The sequence below is a fragment of the Desmodus rotundus genome, chromosome 9 (genome assembly GCF_022682495.2).
Source record: "Desmodus rotundus isolate HL8 chromosome 9, HLdesRot8A.1, whole genome shotgun sequence".
NCBI lineage: Eukaryota > Metazoa > Chordata > Mammalia > Chiroptera > Phyllostomidae > Desmodus > Desmodus rotundus.
The window spans coordinates 12979657-13000103 of NC_071395.1; the positions used below are offsets into that span (position 1 = coordinate 12979657).

The window sequence follows — 20447 nt, forward strand, 5'->3', positions numbered from 1 at the left end:
AGGGTTACCCAGGAAGGGGCACACACAGGAAGGAGGTTACTTTTCGTGTGTACCATCTTACACCTTTTGCGATTTACACCATGTGTATGTATGATCTGTTCCCAAATTAATTGCTTTTTAAAATAGCTTTTATTTTTTTTTAATCTCCTTTTCTTCCATTACAAGAAGGAAATTCTGGCTCTTCCCAAATTCTGCTGCCACTATGAGCGTCATCTCAGTTCACGTCCCTTTTCTCCCTTTATTATGTGCCTAAATGAGTAACTGCCCAAAAGATGAGCAACAGGAAAGTGGGACAAAGCACCCACGTCTTGCAGAACACTTCTCATAAAACACCAACGTGTGTGTATTTGGAAAAGATCTGAAAAACCATACAGCAAATATTAAGTGCTTATCTTGAGCGGGGGTATAATAGGTAATTTTCATTTTGTCTTGGTATTTTCTGTGATTTCCAAAGTTTATACAATATCATGTCTCACTTTTGGAATAATTTTTAAGTTTGTTTTCAAATAAACCCTTTCTGCTCCTCACCTGGTTCCTGTCCCGGGCGTTTGCATACCGAAACCTCTGGATGTAGTAAAAGACCAGCCACGCGAGGGAGATGATCATCAGCACGATGAAGGAGATGGAGACGAACACGACCGAGGTGCGGCTCACGTATTTCTGCAAGTTGCGCGTTCCGATGGTGATGTACATCGTCACGGTGATGTTTCTCTCCAGCAGGCTGACGATCTCCTTCCCTTTGAGCTCGGGGATCATTATCGCCACGATGTCTTCTACGCCTGTTGTGAGAGGGGCAAGGGCGTGAGGGGGAGGGGTAATAGTGAAATGTTTGGGTGAAGTAACACGTGACCACATAATGTTGCTATTTCTGACGGTTCTTTGCCAGATCGACTATCCAGGTCTCATTCTCAGATCTAACGGTCAGAAATTGGGTCAAATTCTCTCTTTCATCAGCTTTCTTGGGACGCTGCTGTCTTGTATGTGAGAATAGAACCTAAAATGGTATTTGCCTTTCAACGTCTGGAACCTAATCAACCACACAAAGAAGCAAGCAAAACAGAGCCAGCGACACTGAAATAAAGAATAAACTGACAGCAACCAGAGGGGAGGAGGGAGGAGCGGAACTAGGAAAGAAGGGGAAGAAGGGTCTTCAAGGAACACGTATAAAGGACTGATGGACAAAGCCAAAAGTGGGTAGGATCAAGGGTGGGAGTTGGAGGGAGTAGTGGGAGGAAAATGGAGACAACTGTACTTGAACACAATAAAAAAAAAAAAGACCTAAAAGGACCTCATGATTTGGGTACCAGTGAAGGCATGATAGAGCTACCCTTCCACGTGTGTTGACCCTGGTAAAGGTGGACCCTTCCCAGCTAGTTCAAGTTTGCAGTGCAATGTTGCATTTCACAACAAGCCCCCTGGGGTGGGGGCGGGGAACGGCAGTCTGTACCCCATATCACAAGGGTAAAATGCAGTTTTATGCCATCTGTCTGCAGGCTTCTCTCCTCCTGCCGCTCAGACACTATGAGTGCGCTACCACAGATTTTTATTTACCATTTTCAAGGACATTTTCTCCTGCAGTTACTATCCAAAGCAACCCCAAATAGGGTTTTTTAACGAGCTCTAACGTATTTGTCAACATAAAATAATGGTCTCAGAACTACATTCTGTCCATTTTACCTAATTCAATGTAAACATCTTGGGTATCCTTGTACCGAGCAAGGGAAGATGGAGGCTGGACAGATAATTCCAGGATGGTTTCATCCAAATGCTCCTGCCACAATGCCCCTGTTACCAGACAGCTGGCAGCAGGAGTGGCAACTTTCTTGGGTCTGAGTTATCTGGGTCATTGTCCCTATTCTTCATGGCACCATGAGAGGCACAGCCTCTTGGTGAGGGGCTCTGGGCCTCTACAAGGGACCTTTGGTAGGGATATGATGCCAGCTCCAAATGAACCAACTTGACATGTCGTGGTGACCGATCCATGGACTTGTGGATCCGTTTCTCTAGGACAGGGTCTCAGGGATCACCAATTCAAATTTATGCCCACAAAGCTCTTCATGAGCCCTATTTCCACATGGAGATAGCTTATTATCTGGGGTCACTACAATTTATAATTAGGATGTTGTAGCTTAGGGACAAAATTAACCACCACCATAGTCACTTAAAGCTGACCTTATTCACACACTGAGGTCAGCCAGCTAGATGGAACCACCAGATTATATTTGCTCAGGATGTTGCAAGTCTCTTAGAAGCTACTTAGGGCTTTCACTTGACCTTGCCAGTTTTCAATCCTGCATAAAGATTTCACTAAGGCTAAGGCAGAATACATACATTAAAAGCTAACTACATACAAAGGTGTCTGTGTATGATACATCAACTATATATATATTTTTAAATATTTTTTTTATCATAGTTCAAGTACTGTTGTTTCCATTTTCCCTCCACCACTCCCTCCCTGCCCTACCCATACTCACCTCTCACCCTTGATCCTACCTTCTTTGGCTCTGTCCATGTGCCCTTTATACATGTTCCTTGGCAACTCTTTCCCCCCTTTTCCCCCTTATCCCCTCCCACCTCCTCTCTGGTTACTGTCAGTTTGTTCTTAATTTCAATGTCTCTGGTTTATGCTAAGTGAAATAAGCTAGGCGGTGAAAGACAAATACCGTGTGATCTCACCTATAAGTGGAACCTAATCATCAACTCTATATTTTTAAAAATTCCCCAAACCTTTGTACTGACCCAACTATAAAATCACAAAGCCACATAGTGTTTAGATTGAGTGTTAACTTCTGGGAATTGCCGAAACTGATGGCTTGCACTTCACCTCTGCAGAATTTACTGAGAGTTCCAGGGCTGCTCTTTTCATGTTTACTTTGGCTGAGGCTGCATGTGGTCTGAGGCTTTGCAAGGCGTTAAAGCTGCTGGCAGGTTTTGTCTCTACAGGAATAACTTCCTCGTATGCTGGACTAATCTGGCCTCGTGAAGCTCACTCTGGTGCTGTGGCCAGTTTAGAGATATTCAGGTAATGGTAGAATCACACCTTTTCACTTAATTTATCCCCTCATTTATATATTTTTAAGCATGTCCGAATAGGCTCTAGAACAAGGTTTTTTTCTGACAAGGGGACTTGGGGGTTACATATGAGATTTGTATGCTCAGTTTTGGCACACGGTTTACAGTTTTTAGTAGTCAAATTTTATTATTATATTCCTTTATGGCTTTTAGTTTCCACACTCTGCTTCGGAAGCTTCCCCACCGAAGACGACAGAGATATTCTTTTAAAATTGCTTTTTGAACTTTTTAGTTTTACTTTCCACATTTGAATCTCGAACAACCTACATGTGATTTAGTAACAACACAATTATGTTTGAGCTCTAATAACCTGACGGGCAGAGAGGAGACAGATAGGATGCGATTTCTCTTTCCCCTAAATTCCTAGACACATTGGGAGCTCCTGTTGGATTTTATTTTACCGTTAGGTTGACCTTTCTTTTGCTGAACTGACACCAGGATATTTGAGTTGTCTACGCTTTTAACATATTTCCTATTGGGGGTCTAACTCTTCCGTTGCTAATTTTCTCCCGACATTTTTCCTAGAACCTCCTGAGATTAAGAGCCCACAGAGTCTAGGTTAAGAGCTGGGCTCTGAAGCCAAACAGCTTGTTTCAAGCCCCAGCTCAGCATTTAAACAGGCAAGCGGAGTGTGGGAATCCATGAACTTCTAAGTTACTCATCATCCACTTCCAGGAACCAGAGAGAACATCTTCTCTTCCTTCAGGGCAGAGCATAATTAACTATTTTAAACACACGACCTGTGTTGCTCATAACCACTGTTGTGTCTTCACGATACATGACATCCGCTCAGAAAGCCTGAAAATGACATTGGGGACGTCTCGCCACCTGGACTTTAGCCTTATTCATTGCCAATATCCATCATGAGTCTCTAGGGCTGATGATGGGAAAAAATGGATGGGATTCTGGGACAGTTCTCCATGCACTTTAGGCTACGTATTGTTTCTTTAGAAATAGTCATTAAGAACTTAGGTGCACAGGATACCCCAAAACAGTATGAAGTAAAGTGGATTGGGATGAACTCACTGACCAATCTGATCAAAGCACAAAGTCCAGGGGAAAATGCAGCAGCAGGATTGAGTCTGTTTCAATGAGGCACACGCACCACTGTGAGTTACCAGACAATTCCCTGATCTTTGCCTCATTTTGGAAAGTGCAGCTAGTGCCGGGGAGAAGCCAGAGGGCCAGCCCCAGGTTCACTGTGGTGTCCTGGCTTCTGTGGGTGTGTGTGAGGGAGGGGGCGAGGGGGAAGGGCAGGGCTGAGGAGGCAGAGCGTGCTGAGAGCCCAGCTGAGCCATCTCCTTCCAGTGAGTGAGTGCTGCCCCAAGCACCTCACCCGCCACCCACCGGAGGCTCTGAGACTCAGGGAAGAGCAGTGAAGAAGCAGCATAGTTTGTGTGTGTAAACGCTACAAACAGGTCTCGCTCTTTGGGCAATTCTGTGTTTACTGTGATGCCTAGTCTACTATCAATTGTGTCCTTTTGCAAAATTATGTCAGCCAACCATCTATTTTCCTCCCAGAGGCACTTGACACTTGTGAGTGATCACTGTTATGCAATCACCGTGTACTTGGGAAAAGCTCTGTCACCCTGCCAGAGAGTGAGTGACCACGACGCATGGGCCACCAGACAGGCAGCAGGGGCGCCCTGTGGCTTTAGTGCTTCCTTTCCCCAGGAGAGCGCTCAATGGCCGTTACCTAATTTGATCTACGCAGATAAGTAAGGAATTAGAACAAAAGTTTGGAAAGAATGTTTACTAACCAGGAAATCCTTTACTGTTACATTCAAACCCAGGCTGTTTAAACATTGCCTTGACAGACTGTCAACAGCACCAGCACAGTGCTACACATTTAAAGGGCCGGCAGCCCCATTCCTCTCCGTGCATCCTGCAGGGTGGGAATGCCCTCCTATAGGTTCAGGGGAGCAAAAACCCTTTTTCAGCGCTCTGCATCCTCTCTCCCCCCAATCTCTACTCATTCACTGACGGCCCTTTAGAATTTAGGCAATAATAAGAGAAGGCAGTTTCTGCTTATAGATGTTTTCCATTTATACACTTAATATCTACTTTAAAAAAATAGCTACTAATAATCATCTATCCTCAAGTAAGATGATAATGTATGTGAAATAATTTCAAAAGCTGCAAAGTACCATATAAATGTACAGTGTTATAATTTTCTGCATTTGTTTAAAAATATTTTTAATAAATATAGATGTCAAAAGTAAAGCATTCACAAATAGATCCCAAGTAAAGCATTCACAAATAGATCTCAATGATATAGCAAAACAAGCAAACAAACAAACAAAACCAAAGAAACTTCATTACCAAGGTGAGACTTAGAAAGGTGAGGGTGATTTAACATTAAAAAATATATTAATGCTTTTTAGCGCATTAACAAATTAAAGGAATAAAGCATAGGATTATCTTGTGTAGCTAGCTTTCCTCCAATATTTGGTCACTTACGTCTAAATTATTCATGTCTTAGCCAGGCACACACTGTCCAGTGAAGTGTTAGTCTTCAGCCTCCCTTGCAGCCAGGCTGTGGCTCTGTGACTAGCATTTGGCTTTGAGATGTGAGTGGAGATGATGTTAACTACTCCAGGGTCTTATCCACAAAGGACTGACTATATGCACTCCATGACCTTGATATTGATCGTTAATCATCTACATCTTGGGGGGTATATGTTCCATTTGTATTCAGAAACATCATGTTCAAAAACATCCTTCGCTGGTGAAGTGCCTTTCGATCACGCACTGCATAACTTACGTGACGGGTCGGTACAGGCAGAGGCAGACACTCAGTACAACGAAGTTTTATGAGATTAAAGAATCTTTAAAGGAGATGCTAACAATAGCCAATTTTATCTTCCTTGAATGGCAATAGTAAGTTAACGCACTAGTGTTGGTTCCTCAGCTACATTTGAGATGATCAATGACTTACACTTTTTAAAGAAATTCGTATTTTTCCTGACTACACACGTGCAGAATTTTCTATAAACTTGTGATAACTTTAGGAGGAGTAATAAATAAGGTGTTTTATTTGTAGCCTCACTGGTGGCACTTTCTTAGAAAACAGTAAATCAGACTAAAATAACCCCTTACTTTTAGTTTCTGGGAGACTTTTAAGTGGTTAAAAATGCTATCATAGAGTTCAGGCTGCAAATAGAGCAAATCATTGAATACCATATAGATTTTTTAAAACAATTCAGTTTTCATTAAAGCAAAAAACCATGCTTAAAGAAACTTCTGCTTACATATAAAATTCTAATTTTAGTTTGGATGAAAACCAATATACATGTAAGATTCATGAGGAAGTGAGCAGTGGAATCTCAGGGTAGGACACTATGAGAGACCAAAATTCCTCAGTATTTGTCTCTTCCTAATCACCTGATAAATAAAGTTAAATAGCAGAATCATTTACCATAGCTTCTCCCTGGGTGAACTTGGAAAATTTCCAAGATCTTTAAAATTCAGATTCACTATCTCAAAAACTCTAATAGGAAATGTACTTGTTCCAAAGGGTTGAATGAGGGACAAATGAGAGAATGCATATCAAGAACTCAGACCATAGTGCTCGAAAAATATGAAGTTATTATTATCATCAACATCACCTATCAAATAATTATTTAAAATATCCCAAGCAGTATAAAACTTGCACTTTGACCAAAAGAGCTAGTGTAGGGGTGAGAAGGGGCACATCAACCTTGGCTTCCCCCGGGGTCCAGAAACAAAGACTGAGCTTCTAGACAATCTAGAGCACCGAATACTGTGGAGATCCCTGCAAACAGCCAAGGCCCGTGAGGCCCAAGCTGAGCGCGTTGCCATTTCTGCGGCATGAAAGGGTTAACTGTCCACAGCACATTGGTCAAGGAAAGGAAACTGGGAGGCAGATAAACAGAAAGTTAATCTTCAAAGGAAAAAAATGAACCTAACTAGGTTAACAATTAATGGTTCAACTCATACTTTTCTCTTAATGTGACAAAAAATAAAAATTGTTTAATTTTTCATTTGAAATAGTCATATAATCTAAGCATATAAACTACTAAGTCATATAAACTACTGGGAAATATTACATCAATTATTCTCCACTAGACTATTTGAATAATGCATGGCAAGCACTTAAAATTACAATTAAAAACAATCACAATATAACTTAGATCTAATGAATTTAAAGACATTTGTGGCATACTATTATGTATCCTTGCACAGAATAGGGAAATGTACACGAAGCATCTCTTCTCACAGTTTTTGCTCATTTGTTTGACAGGAGTGACCTGGAGTTCCCAATTCACTGAGTCAAAATTTATGACAGACCCCTTAAACGAAACAGGAACCAGGAGGGCCTGTGGGGCAGCTCTCACACTCTGTCACCGCCAGGGCCCTAGAGGAAGAACGCTGTGTTTACCACACAGCTCCACGGTTGTAGCCAGCCCTCCCCTTGACTTCTTCTTCCCTCTGTAAGGTACTTCCTCTCGTTTCGGGTGGAGTTTGCACGTGGCTCATCGTGTCTGCACTTTGCAGATGGCAATCCTTTCTTTTTCCCAAATAAATCCCTTTTGGTGATGGAGCACGTAGTCGACCTTTGTTTTACGGTCAACAACTGTATAATTACTAAATGCCACATCACTTGACTCATCTCGGGGTTGTTTAGTATTCTCTGAAGTTGTATTTGGTAGTGTTTGAAAACTAGAAGTGAGATTTCCCTCTAATAAAGATCCAGATTGGAAAATCCCTCTTAAGAGTAATTGCAGTTTTACTATTTTGGTTTCTAGAAGCTGGAAAACCCCATGTAGCTTTCCCTGTGGTGAGATGATATGGCCTATGGATTCAACAAATAATGTTAAGGTCAGTTAAAAGACCAACTATTAACATATGAGAAAACAGCAAAAGTGGGGCGGAACTTGACACAACTTGGTGGATGTAAAGGGGCTTCTCCAGGATTGGAGTTCGAACTCCAGAGAAGTGGAAAATACTGCATGTCCTTAGGCTGGACCCATAAATGCCAGCAACTACGTGTGATGAGCGTTGATATGAAATGCTTTTGGACTAACGTGCAAGTGCATGAGGTCTATGAAGCCCCCTGGTCTTTGTGTCCCCATCAGTAGATCACAGGGCAGGAGGAAACGGGTACCTTTTATCAGGATCTCAGGTCCAGGAAGAGGAGGAGTTGGACGACTGAGTATGTATTTTAAAAAAGTTCCATGGATCTGAAATCCTCACATGCCTCCCCGTTCTTTGTTCTGTACAGCCCACAAGGTATGTCCCAGTGCCCAGAGCAGATACTGCCCGTGACCACCCATACTCCTGAGTCCACGTGACTTTAGTGAACCACGTCCTGACTTCCAACCGCCAGCATTTCTTCACCTAAGTGGCTTTCCTGGACCATATCACTCTGACCGTGTGGGCCAGGAGACAGGAGGAACTGCCACTACCTGGGAGCAGTTCTGAATGAATGAGGAATTTGGTGTATAAACACCTCAGCTCCCTCCTCCCTGTGCTGGTGGAACTCTGTGGCACATTTCCACACCATTTTCCAGAGCTTTCCAGTGGGATTAAGCTTCAGTGACTCACAGTGGCAACTTGCTTAATTACACACCCTTTGTTGGTTCCTTTGCTTCCTTGTCTCATTTTTCCATTCCCAAACTGGTGTTTCCTGGAATCACCTCTAAAACACCTTGTACTTGAATCCTTGTCTTAGGTCTGCTTTGGGGGAAACCCCAACTAGGACTGTGCCAGAAGCCATTCCTCTTCTTCATTTCTTTCTTTATACTTCTGAGGCCCTAAATAATAGCTGTATTGGCTTGTGCCTTATGGACTGACATGCACTGCTTTGTAAATATCATCAAAAGCAAAAGCATGAACTCCTCCTCATCTATTTTTAACTTAAAAAGAGAAGCAGGATCATTTAGCAGAAGTAGTTTTTTCATACCTTCTATGCCTCATTGCCAAGAGGACCGTTGCAGTCACATGGGGCTACCGAAAACTAGCGCTCACGCCATCTCCCTGAAGGGAGAGTCAAGCTCCTTTGCTCCCACCTCTGCCTTCAGGGGAGAGGAGAGGCTTTGGATCTTGAGCCTGCAGTGAAAGGACCGACCACCAGTCATCCCGTAAGGTTTGTTGCACAGTATGGTAGCCACTCGCCACGTGCTGCCCTCGAGTACTTGAAATGAAGCTAGTATAATCGAGGGATTGCATGTTTAATTTTAGTTAATTTAAGTTGTAATTTAAAATCATTAGTTCAATTATTAGAGAACTTTTAAATATATTTGAAATGACTTGGGCATGAGACTCTACATTTTCTCTAGCGTAGGTTTTATAAAATCTAAATACAGATCAAGGGTATCCGATGAAAAGTTAGCATTTGGATGGAGATATGCTGAAGCATAAAATACACACTGGAATTTGAAGAACCAGTATGCAAAAATGCCATTAGTAATTATTAATATTTGATATTAATAAGGAGGCATTCTTTGATTAGATGTTGAAATGATAATATTTGGGATATATTGGGCTATATAAAATATATTAAATGCAATTTTTCCCATTTCTCCTTCCTTTTTACAAAAAATGTGGGTGCTGGAAAATTAAATTACATATGTGCTCACATTACATTTTTTACTGGACAGCAGTGTTCAACCACCCTATCCATAACTTTTACTTGCGAGCCTAGTAGGTAAAATCATTGCTGCACAAAAAGATTAAGACAAATAACACTCCCTGTTCTTAAGGAGTTGACATTTTAAAAGGAATGTCACGGGTTCGAAAATATTATTGAAGCCAACCTTAGATGCAAAATAAAAAGTAAAGACGTGTCAAACTTTTTCATGAAAAGTACCTACTCTCTTCCATAAATCGATTATGATATTATAGTAAATTACAGAAAGTGATTTAAGAGACGGTATTATCTTCTCTAAAAGTCTACGAGGCACTTGCTGCGTCTGAAAAATGAAGCAAATACTCTGCCAGCGTCAGCTTTCCAGACCTGAATGGAGTAAGAGAGTCAGGCCATTGGGCCCTAGAAGGGGTCTCATCATCAACGCTAACATCATCCTCCCCTTTATTTTTCAGATAAGGACAAAATGAGCTAGCCAGGTGAGGCGGCAACATGTTCAAGGGTAAAAATTATTTTGCCCTTTCTAAAAAATATACAAAAAATTAATTATGTGCCCATTTAAAAATATTTCCATCATTACTAAGCTCACATTTAAACAAGTGGGTCTCAGATGTATCGATGCTTCTAGATACTTCCCAGCATAATTGCTCCCATATTTCTAAATAATATGATTATACTAATATTTCTTGGATTATCAATTTTGGACATTTTCTACTGACATCTGGCTGTGGTAGATGAGGACTTAATTCGCACTCACTCTCCCTGTGTTCCCCCCGCCATCCCTCACTGGATGATCCAAATCTTGTTCAAATCTTGTTCACTGTAGAGCCAGGTAGTACATTACAAGGATGCCCACTTTCTTCATTTTTCTTGAAGTGAATAAATAATTGCATCATTCTTTCATTTGCCTGGTTTTCCATATTTCCATTGTTTCTCCCATAAATGCTACTACCTATGCCATACGCTTACCAATGACATTTTCTACATTCCTCAAACACATTAGTTCCACTTGTCTGTTTGGGACACTTCCCTCCTGGACCCCACTGCTCTGCTCCAACATGGACTGGTTGCCTGGAAGCCTGGAAGCCAGCTGTCATCTGGGGGCTTGACTTACCCAGTGACCTAGTGGTGGAAAAACTTGACTTCCCAAGTCAACTTAAAAACTCCCTTATTTGTATTTTGTAGACATACAGTGTATTAAGTAAGAGCCAAACTGTACGACCAACACCACAAACAACCAACACCTAGCCCACTTAAAATATTAATTGGTAGTTCTTATGAATATTTACAATAGAAAAAGACTGTCCTTATTTGAAGCATTTTCGGTGTCCCTCAGCAAATGCTATCCCAAGCCATTGGGTCTTTAAGTCTCACTGCTGCCTGGACCCGGTTGCTTCCACAGTGACCCTAAGGTCTGGGGTACACAGGTGCTGTTGTCGGCGATGGTCCCAGGACTACTTTGTGTTTAACCCCTGACTTTGGAGCTCAGCACTGTTGGAAAATGGTATCGAGAGGCCTTGATGCTCAGACGCTGGGGATGCAGCACTGGTGGCCACGCATTCTGGCCCCTGCTTATCTGATCTGTTCATCGGATTCAAACAAGTGGGTCTCAGATGTATCTGAGGTCTTTCTTACAAAACTGCCGTCTCAGGCGGCAGTTTTCGGTGTGCACGGAGCTGTGAAAGCTGCTGCAGAAGCAGACTTCTCCTGGGAGCCTCCCAGAGACTGGTTGTCAAGTCCAGTCTCCATATTTTGCAAAAGGGAAAACTGAGGCCTAGAGACTTAGCCGAGACAAAAAGGGGAGAGGTGGCAGCTTGGAAGCAGGCGTTTCAAAGCATTCAGAGAGAGGAAACTAACTGATTGCTACCAGATCACTTACGATCTTATGGATGAGTATTGTTGTTTTGCATAACCTAAGCTTCCTGGAAGAAGTAAAATCATTAAAATATTTGTATTAGCAAAAAGAAAATTCTGAAATGTCCTAAAATTAATTACAGCAGACCAGAGGATGGGAGGAAGAAACAAGAGAGACTACTCGGTTAGCTGCAGGCTGGAACCAACAAAAGACCGATAACATTCCTGAACGTATTTCCAAGCTTTGAATTAACTTCCTTCCAGGTGGGTGTTTCTGCGACTACCTAGTAAGAGAGCCAAATAGCCAGGTGCCCCCGCATCTTGCTTATGCATATTTCTCATTGTTGCCCAAACCAATCCAAAAAGATGAAATATGGTTCCCCTATGGACTCTGCACCCACCCCCAGAACACACGCCTTCTCCTTCTTCCATCCCCTTCATCTAGAGCCAATGTAAATGCTTTCAAAACAACTTACATCTTTCTTCCCCAACCTGTTTGTAAGAAAGACCCCATCAGTCCCAGAAGGCTGGACATGTCTTCTCCAGCCAGGCCTGCGGCTGGTGGCTCAGACCTCATGCCCCAGAACCTGGGCCTTTTGCTGGCAAGAATATCGCTCGGTAAACCCTTTCTTTCAGAAAAGCTTTTGGCTGTGGAAGCTTTTGTTTAATAAAACAGATAATTCTAACTTTTGAGCATTGATCCTGTAATACTGTAACAATATATTATATATAAATGGGTAAATTGAAGCATCAAATCATCTTCTTTTTTTCTACCTCATTTTTTGTCCTTGTTTTTTTACTGCATGAAACACAAATCTTGAGGGCTTCTCAATTATTTACCATCTGGCTTTGGAGGTGATGGTACCTGAAGCAAATTACAGGTGAATGCTGACAGGCTGGTTCTAGAAAGACCCAGCCAGTTACAGGTGGCTGCTGAACAGGGAAGTTATGAGCATTTTTACTTCTTGTTCAGAGAGAGAGCCCTCAGATATGGGACAATGTCACTGACTTATTTGTATAAACAGACTGTGGCCACTAACCAAAAAAAAAAAAAATCAAGAACTAATGAAAAAATGAAAACGAATTGTTGTTGCCTTCTTTCGGACCTGGTTTTTAGCATTTATTTGAATTTCCAAATTATAAGTAGGTTATGCTAAGAAACTCTGCAACGCACAGTCACTGTATAACTTCCATCCATGTGTGTCACACACACACACACACACACACACACACACACGTGTGCACTGTCTGCGTCCTACCCGCCAAGGAGCGACGGGCCTTTTCTGACCCCATCGTGGGCTTTCCATATGCTGCCTCCACAGCCACACGGAGTGCTCATTATATGGTGCTAATTGTTTCCTTTTGCTTACTCCAGAAACTACTACTTGTTCTCTCTTATAAACAGCTCCGAAGTGAAACAAAACGATAGCTTTCTTCATCAGATTAGCAACTTTTATTTGGAAAATCGTCTGCAAATATTAGTCCTGGAGACTCAAAACCATTCCAACAGATTACAACCATAAAACTTCATTTCCTCCCTAGAAACATTCCATTCTGAATGTCAAAACTTCACCTGAAATAAGATTCTAATGAAGGCAAAAGACAGTTACATATTTGGGTTGCTGAGCAACCGATAAAACAGCTTTCCAAATCTCATGCAAATAAATGTATTCTAACTGAAATTTAAGAACAATAATTTATATGGGAATAATATTAACTAAAGGGTAAACTTAGAGAGTAAAGAAAAGCATTGTTGGTTGTTCCCAGCATAGTGGTAGAAGAAATTATTCCAAATGTGGAAAGACTGGAATCATGTTAATTGCTCTTATCTTCAGATAGTGCAAAATTAATGGGGTTATTCAAGGATTAAAATTCTTAAAATAATGCAAAATGGCATCTGAAAATACATACAATATAGTAAACCTATCTTGTTCCTAGGAGGAAGGGATTTTATTGATAATATGAAAAAATTTTCAAGTTCTCAGATTCCTCATCACAAAAGAATGTGCACTAACAATTATAACTTCAATTCCACTTATTTAAAATTTTCGTATACTTGGGTATATTTTTATGTGCCTTATTCTTAGCCTTCAGCATTTCCATCTGAATACAGAGGCATTGTCACACAAATTCCCTAGGGATAAGGAGATAAAGACTTAACCTGGGATTGGGAACGAAAAAGGAAGAAAAAGCAGATGGTTCACAGTTAAGCTCAGGGCAGGCAAGGGAGACTTGAAGGGGCTGTAGCACCATCAGATGAACCTTGGCCTTGGCCTTGCCCCTGTGGCTGGTAGCGAGAGAGGAGCTCGGTCAGTGCCAAAGCCACTGAGAGAAGAGCCACAGTGTGCTCCCCCTTTAGTGCCGTGAGGGATGCTTTTCTGGGCCTGACAGGGCTCTCTGACCCCGGTCCCTCCTGGTGGGCAGGAGGCTCTCAGAGCTATTTCAAAGGGTGAGCTGGGCACAAAATGAGTTCTCCTCCCTGCCCCCGCCCTCGGACGACCAGGGAAGTCAGTCCTGCATGGTGAGGAGGTCCACTTCTTGTTGGGGGAAAAGAGCTGGGATTTGGTGGACAGTCGCCTTTGGGACAGGAATTGAGGGATGTCCCTTGATTCAGAGAAGCAGGGGACCAGGTGGAGAGGATGAGGGATGATGCTCCTGGTAGTGACACATCTTCCCTCAGGGTGTCAAAATCAGTCTTGGTGAGTGTACTGGTTTTACACTGCTGTGACAAATTACCACAAACTTAGCGGCCTAACACAGTACCAACTTATTACAATATCTTATAGTTTTAGGAATCAGAAGTCTGAAATGGGTATCATTGGCGAACACCAAGGTGTCAGAGGGCTGTGCCACTCCTGGAGGCTCTAGGGCAAAAACTCTCCTTGGCTTTTCCAGCTTCTAGAGGCGCCTCGCATTCCTTGGCTTGTGGCTACATCACGCCAACCTCTGTTTCTTTTGTCAGGTCTCCACCTTTCGCTCTTACCATCACGCCTCCCTTTTCTATGGTTCCTTATAATTACACTGGCTAATCCAGAATAATTTCCTTATCTCAAGATACTTAACTTAATCATCTCAGCCAAGTCCCTTATGCCATACAAGGCAGCATATTCACAGGTTCTGGAGAGGGGGTGAGGGCGTCATTCTGTGTACCAGTCTGAAGGTGGAAATTTCTGGAGTAGGCTTCCCAGGGACATGTGGCGGGAGCCACATGATTATAGTGAAGGGCCTGTGAGTTACTCAAGGTGTTCACATGGCTGCAGAAGTAAGATTATTTATGATTCCCCTCAGGCCTTCCTTCTGCTTGGAGAGCATGACTTCAGCCAGGGGCCCGTTTCAGTAACTGTTAAAGCCATTGTTTCTCAAAGTTGAGAAGGATAGTTATCCCCTATCTCCCCTCTCCTCCTTCACCCCCCTGGTTGTTACACCCCACTCCACACCCCAACCCCAAATCCTGGCACACTGGCTGGCGTTCCACCATGAGCAAGACCTGGGGACAGAACTCTGAGGAAGGCAGTGACACTCCTTGTGAAACACTGGCCAGGAAGGTAGGCAGGCCTGTCAGTTCTGGCGTGAAAAAAGTCGTGTGTGTGGGGTGTGTGGGCGTTTGGTGGCATAACAATGATAATGTGCCTCCCAGGCCCTAAGAATAGTTGCCACCAGCATCTGAGAACGGAAGAACTTCCCCAGTAGTTATGTGCTCCCTCTCAGCTCCCTACAGAGCTTTACAGCCACATGGAGGCACGCCTGCATGCTTCCAGGCTCCCCGAGAGAACTGCTCGTGGAAAGGATAAAAACAAGAGCCAGCAGAGGAACCGCATTTGGCATGGAAATCCAAGGTCGTTCCTGCTCCAAGGCAGCCCAGCCAGATCCTGAAAGATCTGAAAGAGGGTCAAGTGTGGCCAGCTGAAGCCAGATGAACATCTCCCCACACTGGGGGTTACCAGGTTGTCCTGAAGGCAGAGGCCTCAAGATTCTGAGGGAGAGGCCAGTCTAGGGCCCAGCGGACCTGCGTGTGTATCAGACCGAGGGTGCAGACTGAAGGTCAGAACAAAAGTCATCAGGAGGCTGATTTACAGTAAATGTCGGTGTCGTGGTGGAGCTGCTGCTCCAACACACACGCACACACCCACAGACACACTCACTCACGCCACTGCCTATGTAATCAGCCCTAACGAACTGAAGCCGGAGGCTGACAGTGAACGGTGAGTGACCTCATTGTGGTGGCTGGCCACACAACAAAAACCACATTTAGAAAGCATTATGACCAAAAAAGGTAAGGCCTGAGAGTGAGGCAATCTAGGCGATGAAAAAATGAAAAGGGTTTTAAGTATTCCCTGAAGACCAGCAGCCCTGGAGGGCAAAATGACTCACTGCCAGGCTCCAGGGCGCAGAGAGCAGGGTGACTTTCCCCTGAGGTGCCGCCTGCCTGGTGTTCACCTGGATGAGCGGGATGGCAGCTCTGGTTAACCCATCCGCAGCTCTTCATCGAGTGCTAGCACTACCCGCCGTTCAGAGAGCGCACGAGACAGTGGGAAGTAAACTTGATCCGGAATAGTTAAAACTGAAGTCCTGCCTTTTCCATTTCAGAGCTGCGGGACCTGGGCATTTAATTTCATGGCGTATCAGTTCTTTTATCTCCATGATGAAATAATAATAGTACTGTAAATTAATTACACATTAATTATATGTTATAATTCTATATCATTAATAATACTTTACATAAATGAGAATTTTTATTATTATTATTACTACCATTGTTATTGTTATGCCCTACTTCAGAAGGTCCATGAAAAAGTAAAGTATGAATGTAAAACTTCTTTCTTATCCTATTAAATGTTATAAGATATATATAGCGCTATTATAGAAGCAAGGTAAACTTTGGTTTCTACTCAGGGGATTTAGTTAGGGGAATAATCTATGCACAAGAAATACTTAAAGAGAAAAATTGCATTTAGCCAGGTGTTGGAGGGTCCTGTGGCCAATGAGATTTCCTGAAGCCACGCACCGAAGCCCACTGTGCGGTGCAGACCAAGAATAGATGTGAGAAGAGCGCCCTCAGGAAAAACTTCAAGGGAGAGGAGAGTGTGAGCTGGGTACAGTGAGGCAGAGAGGAACTTGGAGAACATTCCAGAACATGAGAGATTCATGAGCCAATACAGAGATAGTGGAAAGCAAATCTGCATCATTTCCTCGTTTCCAAGAAACTGTCACATTTCAGACCCACTTCATACCCTCTCCTGCCAACCATGATGGGGAACAATATGGTAAAATCTACCAAAACATCAACTGCACGGACCTTCGACACGGCACTTCCGCTTTTAGAAATCGACCCTATGGGTGCGTGTGTAGGAGCATATGTGAATAATGTTCGTAAAGGAATTCTGCAGCCTGGTTTGTATACGCGATAGAAATAGAATTTAAAAATCTAGAAATATGACCTCAGAGGCCATCGATAGGAGACTGGTTAGAAAACTGTAGTATATCCCCAAGGAAACATTTCACATATTTGATAAAACATAAAGTATATAACAGGCTCCACGTGCACTGATTTTTAAAAATTGTCAAGATTTACCAAGCAAAATAAGTAAAGTATAAAACTGTGCATACGATGCTGTTACTTGCGTGAAAACAGAAAGGAAGCCCACGACAGCGTGCTGGTCAAGGCAGTGACTGCCCGTATCAAAGTAAAGACGTCACCAGTGACAGGTTAGGGCAGGAGTGAGAGGGGGCCGTGCGGTTCACTGCACACCCTTTGAATTCCGTATCGCACTCAGGTTATTACCTATTCAAAAATGACTTTGAAGGTACCATTTGGTGGCCCAGTGCTTTTAAAGACTCCAAGTAATTTTGCACACTCTGACTTCACTTTAGGAAGCCCTGATAAACAATGTTCCCTGAAGAGACTCTAATTGAAATTGCTTCCAAAGCAAAATACAGTTGTCCAACATACAGTCCAGCCCGGCTCCCTGTGGACTTTATTTAACGGTTAGGTCCTGTCGTGGACTGAATGGTGTCCCCCTTCGTTCCCCACAAATTCATACGCTGAAGCCTTTACCCCAATGCGACTATGTTGAAATAGCGCCTTTAAGGAGGGAATTAAGGGTAAATGAGGTCGTAAGTGTGAGGCCCTGATCTGATAGGACTGGTGTCCTTATAAGAAGAGAGAGGGACACAGAGCTGCGCTCTTGTGCGCTCTCATTCTCTCTACCATGTGAGACACGGTGAGAAGGCAGCCATCTACAACTCGGGGAGAGCCCTCACCAGAAACCAACTCTATTGGTAACTTGATCTTGGACTCTCAGGCTCCAGAACTGTGAGAAAAAAATGCCATTGTTCCAGCCACCCAGGCTGTGGTGTTTTGTTGTGGCAGCCCTAGCTAAGTCAGACAGGGACCACCGTGGAGTCTAGCCAGCATAAGCAGAGCTCAAGTGATAGCTGCAATGCCCGGGCCACAGAGGAAGATGCTGAAACACAATAACACACCCCTGGGTAAAACTGGAAGAATGTGTGTGAGTAGCCCTGGGTCCTAGTTCCTGGGCTGTCCCCCTGACTGTGACCTTGAGCTATTGACCTCTGTAGGATTTGTCTGAAGAATCTCTAAGCTCCTTCCAGCTCATGGGTACCAGGACCTATGACAGCAAAATATGCCACTGCCAAGAGTCAAGTTCATGTCCAAAAATAGTGCAGTTTCCTATTTGTGAGATAAATAGCAGACTGCAACCCAGAAGTTCGCAATCCATGTGAGTGGATCTGCTTAGGTCTTACAGCCTCACAAGGGTGGCTGCGGCCCCGGCTGCTGCATACCCAGAACCTTCCTCATTCTGAGTCTGGGTAGCCTTCTGCAAGCAGGGGAGGCCGAATGCACTCACTCTGAGAATCTACTACTCCGAAAATCCACCTCTCGGAAACCCTGCCACTCCCAAACAGGGCAGGAAGGAGGCCCTTCATCTCACACACAGACAAACCTGTTGCTATCAAAGCAAGAGAGGTGGCGTTAAGCCAATAATGAAAACACGCTTTGCTCAGGTGTCATTGACACCAAAGAGGAAAGGGACTCTGCTGACGGGCTGACCCAACACTGGCCGAGAAAGACAGACCCGGGAACACTCTTATGGTGAGAGAGCAATATGGAAAAGCCCCCCTGAAGCACTGGTGCTTTTTCCAGTCTAAGATTTGAATTCCTATCATCAAGGGTATACGTTACACAGCCTCACCTAGGAATGGATATCCTCATGGTCTGGGCATGGCCTCATTTTTCTAATGACATCGAGGCTTAAAGAATGGCAATGGTGTGTGTTATCAAGACTTGGGGGATGTGGCTTCAAGAGAAAACATGACCCAGGAATGTGGGTGATGATTTCATGTTATTGAACTCATCCTGAACTTTGGACAGAACACATTTCCATCGTATTCATTCCTAGCAAAGCTGAAGAAAGAGCTTTGGAAGATTAGGAGTGGAAATGAACTTGAAAACCAGTTTTTGAAGACAAGCAAGTCTCTTCAAGGCATGGGCTTAGCAAAACTCTGCTGCCAAATCTCTCCTAGTAGATAGTGCGGAACATATGGCAAAATTTGTATCTACTTTAGTACAAAAACAAGGAAGAGAAAATATTTAAGCCCAAATTTGATAAATACATTCTAGACTCCTTGGGTCAGTATAGGTAAGGAAGACTCCTGGTTATAGCTTTAAACCTGGGAAGTCTCTAGAACTCTGGATGCAAGAGCGGTTTACCCTTTGAATCCTTATTAAATACTGTAAGTACACAGGACATATTGATTTACTAACAGATATATTTGATTTTGAGTAACAACAAATTGCCACGCAAGTGGCAGACTAATTGAATTCTTTCAGAATACTAAAAGTAAGTGTAATAAAATTTTCATGCCCAAATCAGAAGATCTTGAAAAGTGTATCAATTTCAAGTTAACTGTAATTGACTACATTGATTTAAAATTTTTGACTTTGTTTTCGCCCTCACTTACGTCAAGACAGAGGTAACAGGATTCTTTAAAAGTTTGCCTCCCACACCATGAATGGGGAAAAATTGTTACAAATATCAGAAGAATGAATCAAGCATCCAAATAAGTTGTTGATTAAAATATTATATTTCAACATGGATTTTGTCTGGAGGTTTTTGTAAATATTAATCCCTGGCAACAGGCACCCTTATTCAAAAGGTATTTCGGTTTGCTAGAATTACACATGGCACCAAATTTAGACAAGTATAACAGTATAAAACCTTTTCAGCTGCTTTACAAGTCATGCTGCAAAACTACCGGAATGACGCATTCAGTACTAATTTATCTGTGACCTTTTGAAAATTGCTATGTAGAAAAGGAATTAAATAAATGAGCCTGATTTAAGTTATAATTGAATAATTACGTTGGAAAAATGTTTGAGGTGCACAGACCTAACCCATTCAGACACAGGCCAGGCAGTCCCCACAGCTACGTTTAATCAGGTTCATGGAAACTTTCAAGAGCTCATATTCCCTCTATGTCTATGTTGTAAAATGCAACACATCTTTAACAATCTAACTGGAAATCCCTCAAAATGCACTGAATTCTGTGTTACTCCATCAAAGCCCATCTCTCTTCCTCTCTTTTCTCTAGATGTCAGTGTATATATACTTCTCCCTAGGACCATTTCCTATCATCCTTTGCCCAGTTCTTGCTCATCCTTATAATCTCCCTCCTCATTTATCTGCTCTACTCCTTTCTCTCCTGTCTCTTCGGTTTCAGCAATTATGCAACAGAGATCTGTTTTCCATTCTGAATTGTAAAATGTGATGAAAGGAACAGTTTATATAATCTCCTGGGAGAATTAAAAATACAACCAAATTCTTTCATGGTCATAAATAGCATTTGAGAAATCAATTTGATGTGAATGATACATGAGTGTTTATATCTC

General features: G+C 42.8%; 1 protein-coding gene across 1 annotated transcript in view; it reads right to left on the minus strand.

Annotated features, from left to right (window-relative positions):
- The window catches only part of RNF150 (ring finger protein 150), a 168399-nt gene that overhangs the window by 63455 nt on the left and 84497 nt on the right, over positions 1–20447 (minus strand). The window contains exon 2 of the mRNA XM_024569207.4: positions 529–779. Coding sequence (XP_024424975.1) covers positions 529–779 — 251 coding nt within the window. The remainder of the gene's footprint in view (positions 1–528; positions 780–20447) is intronic.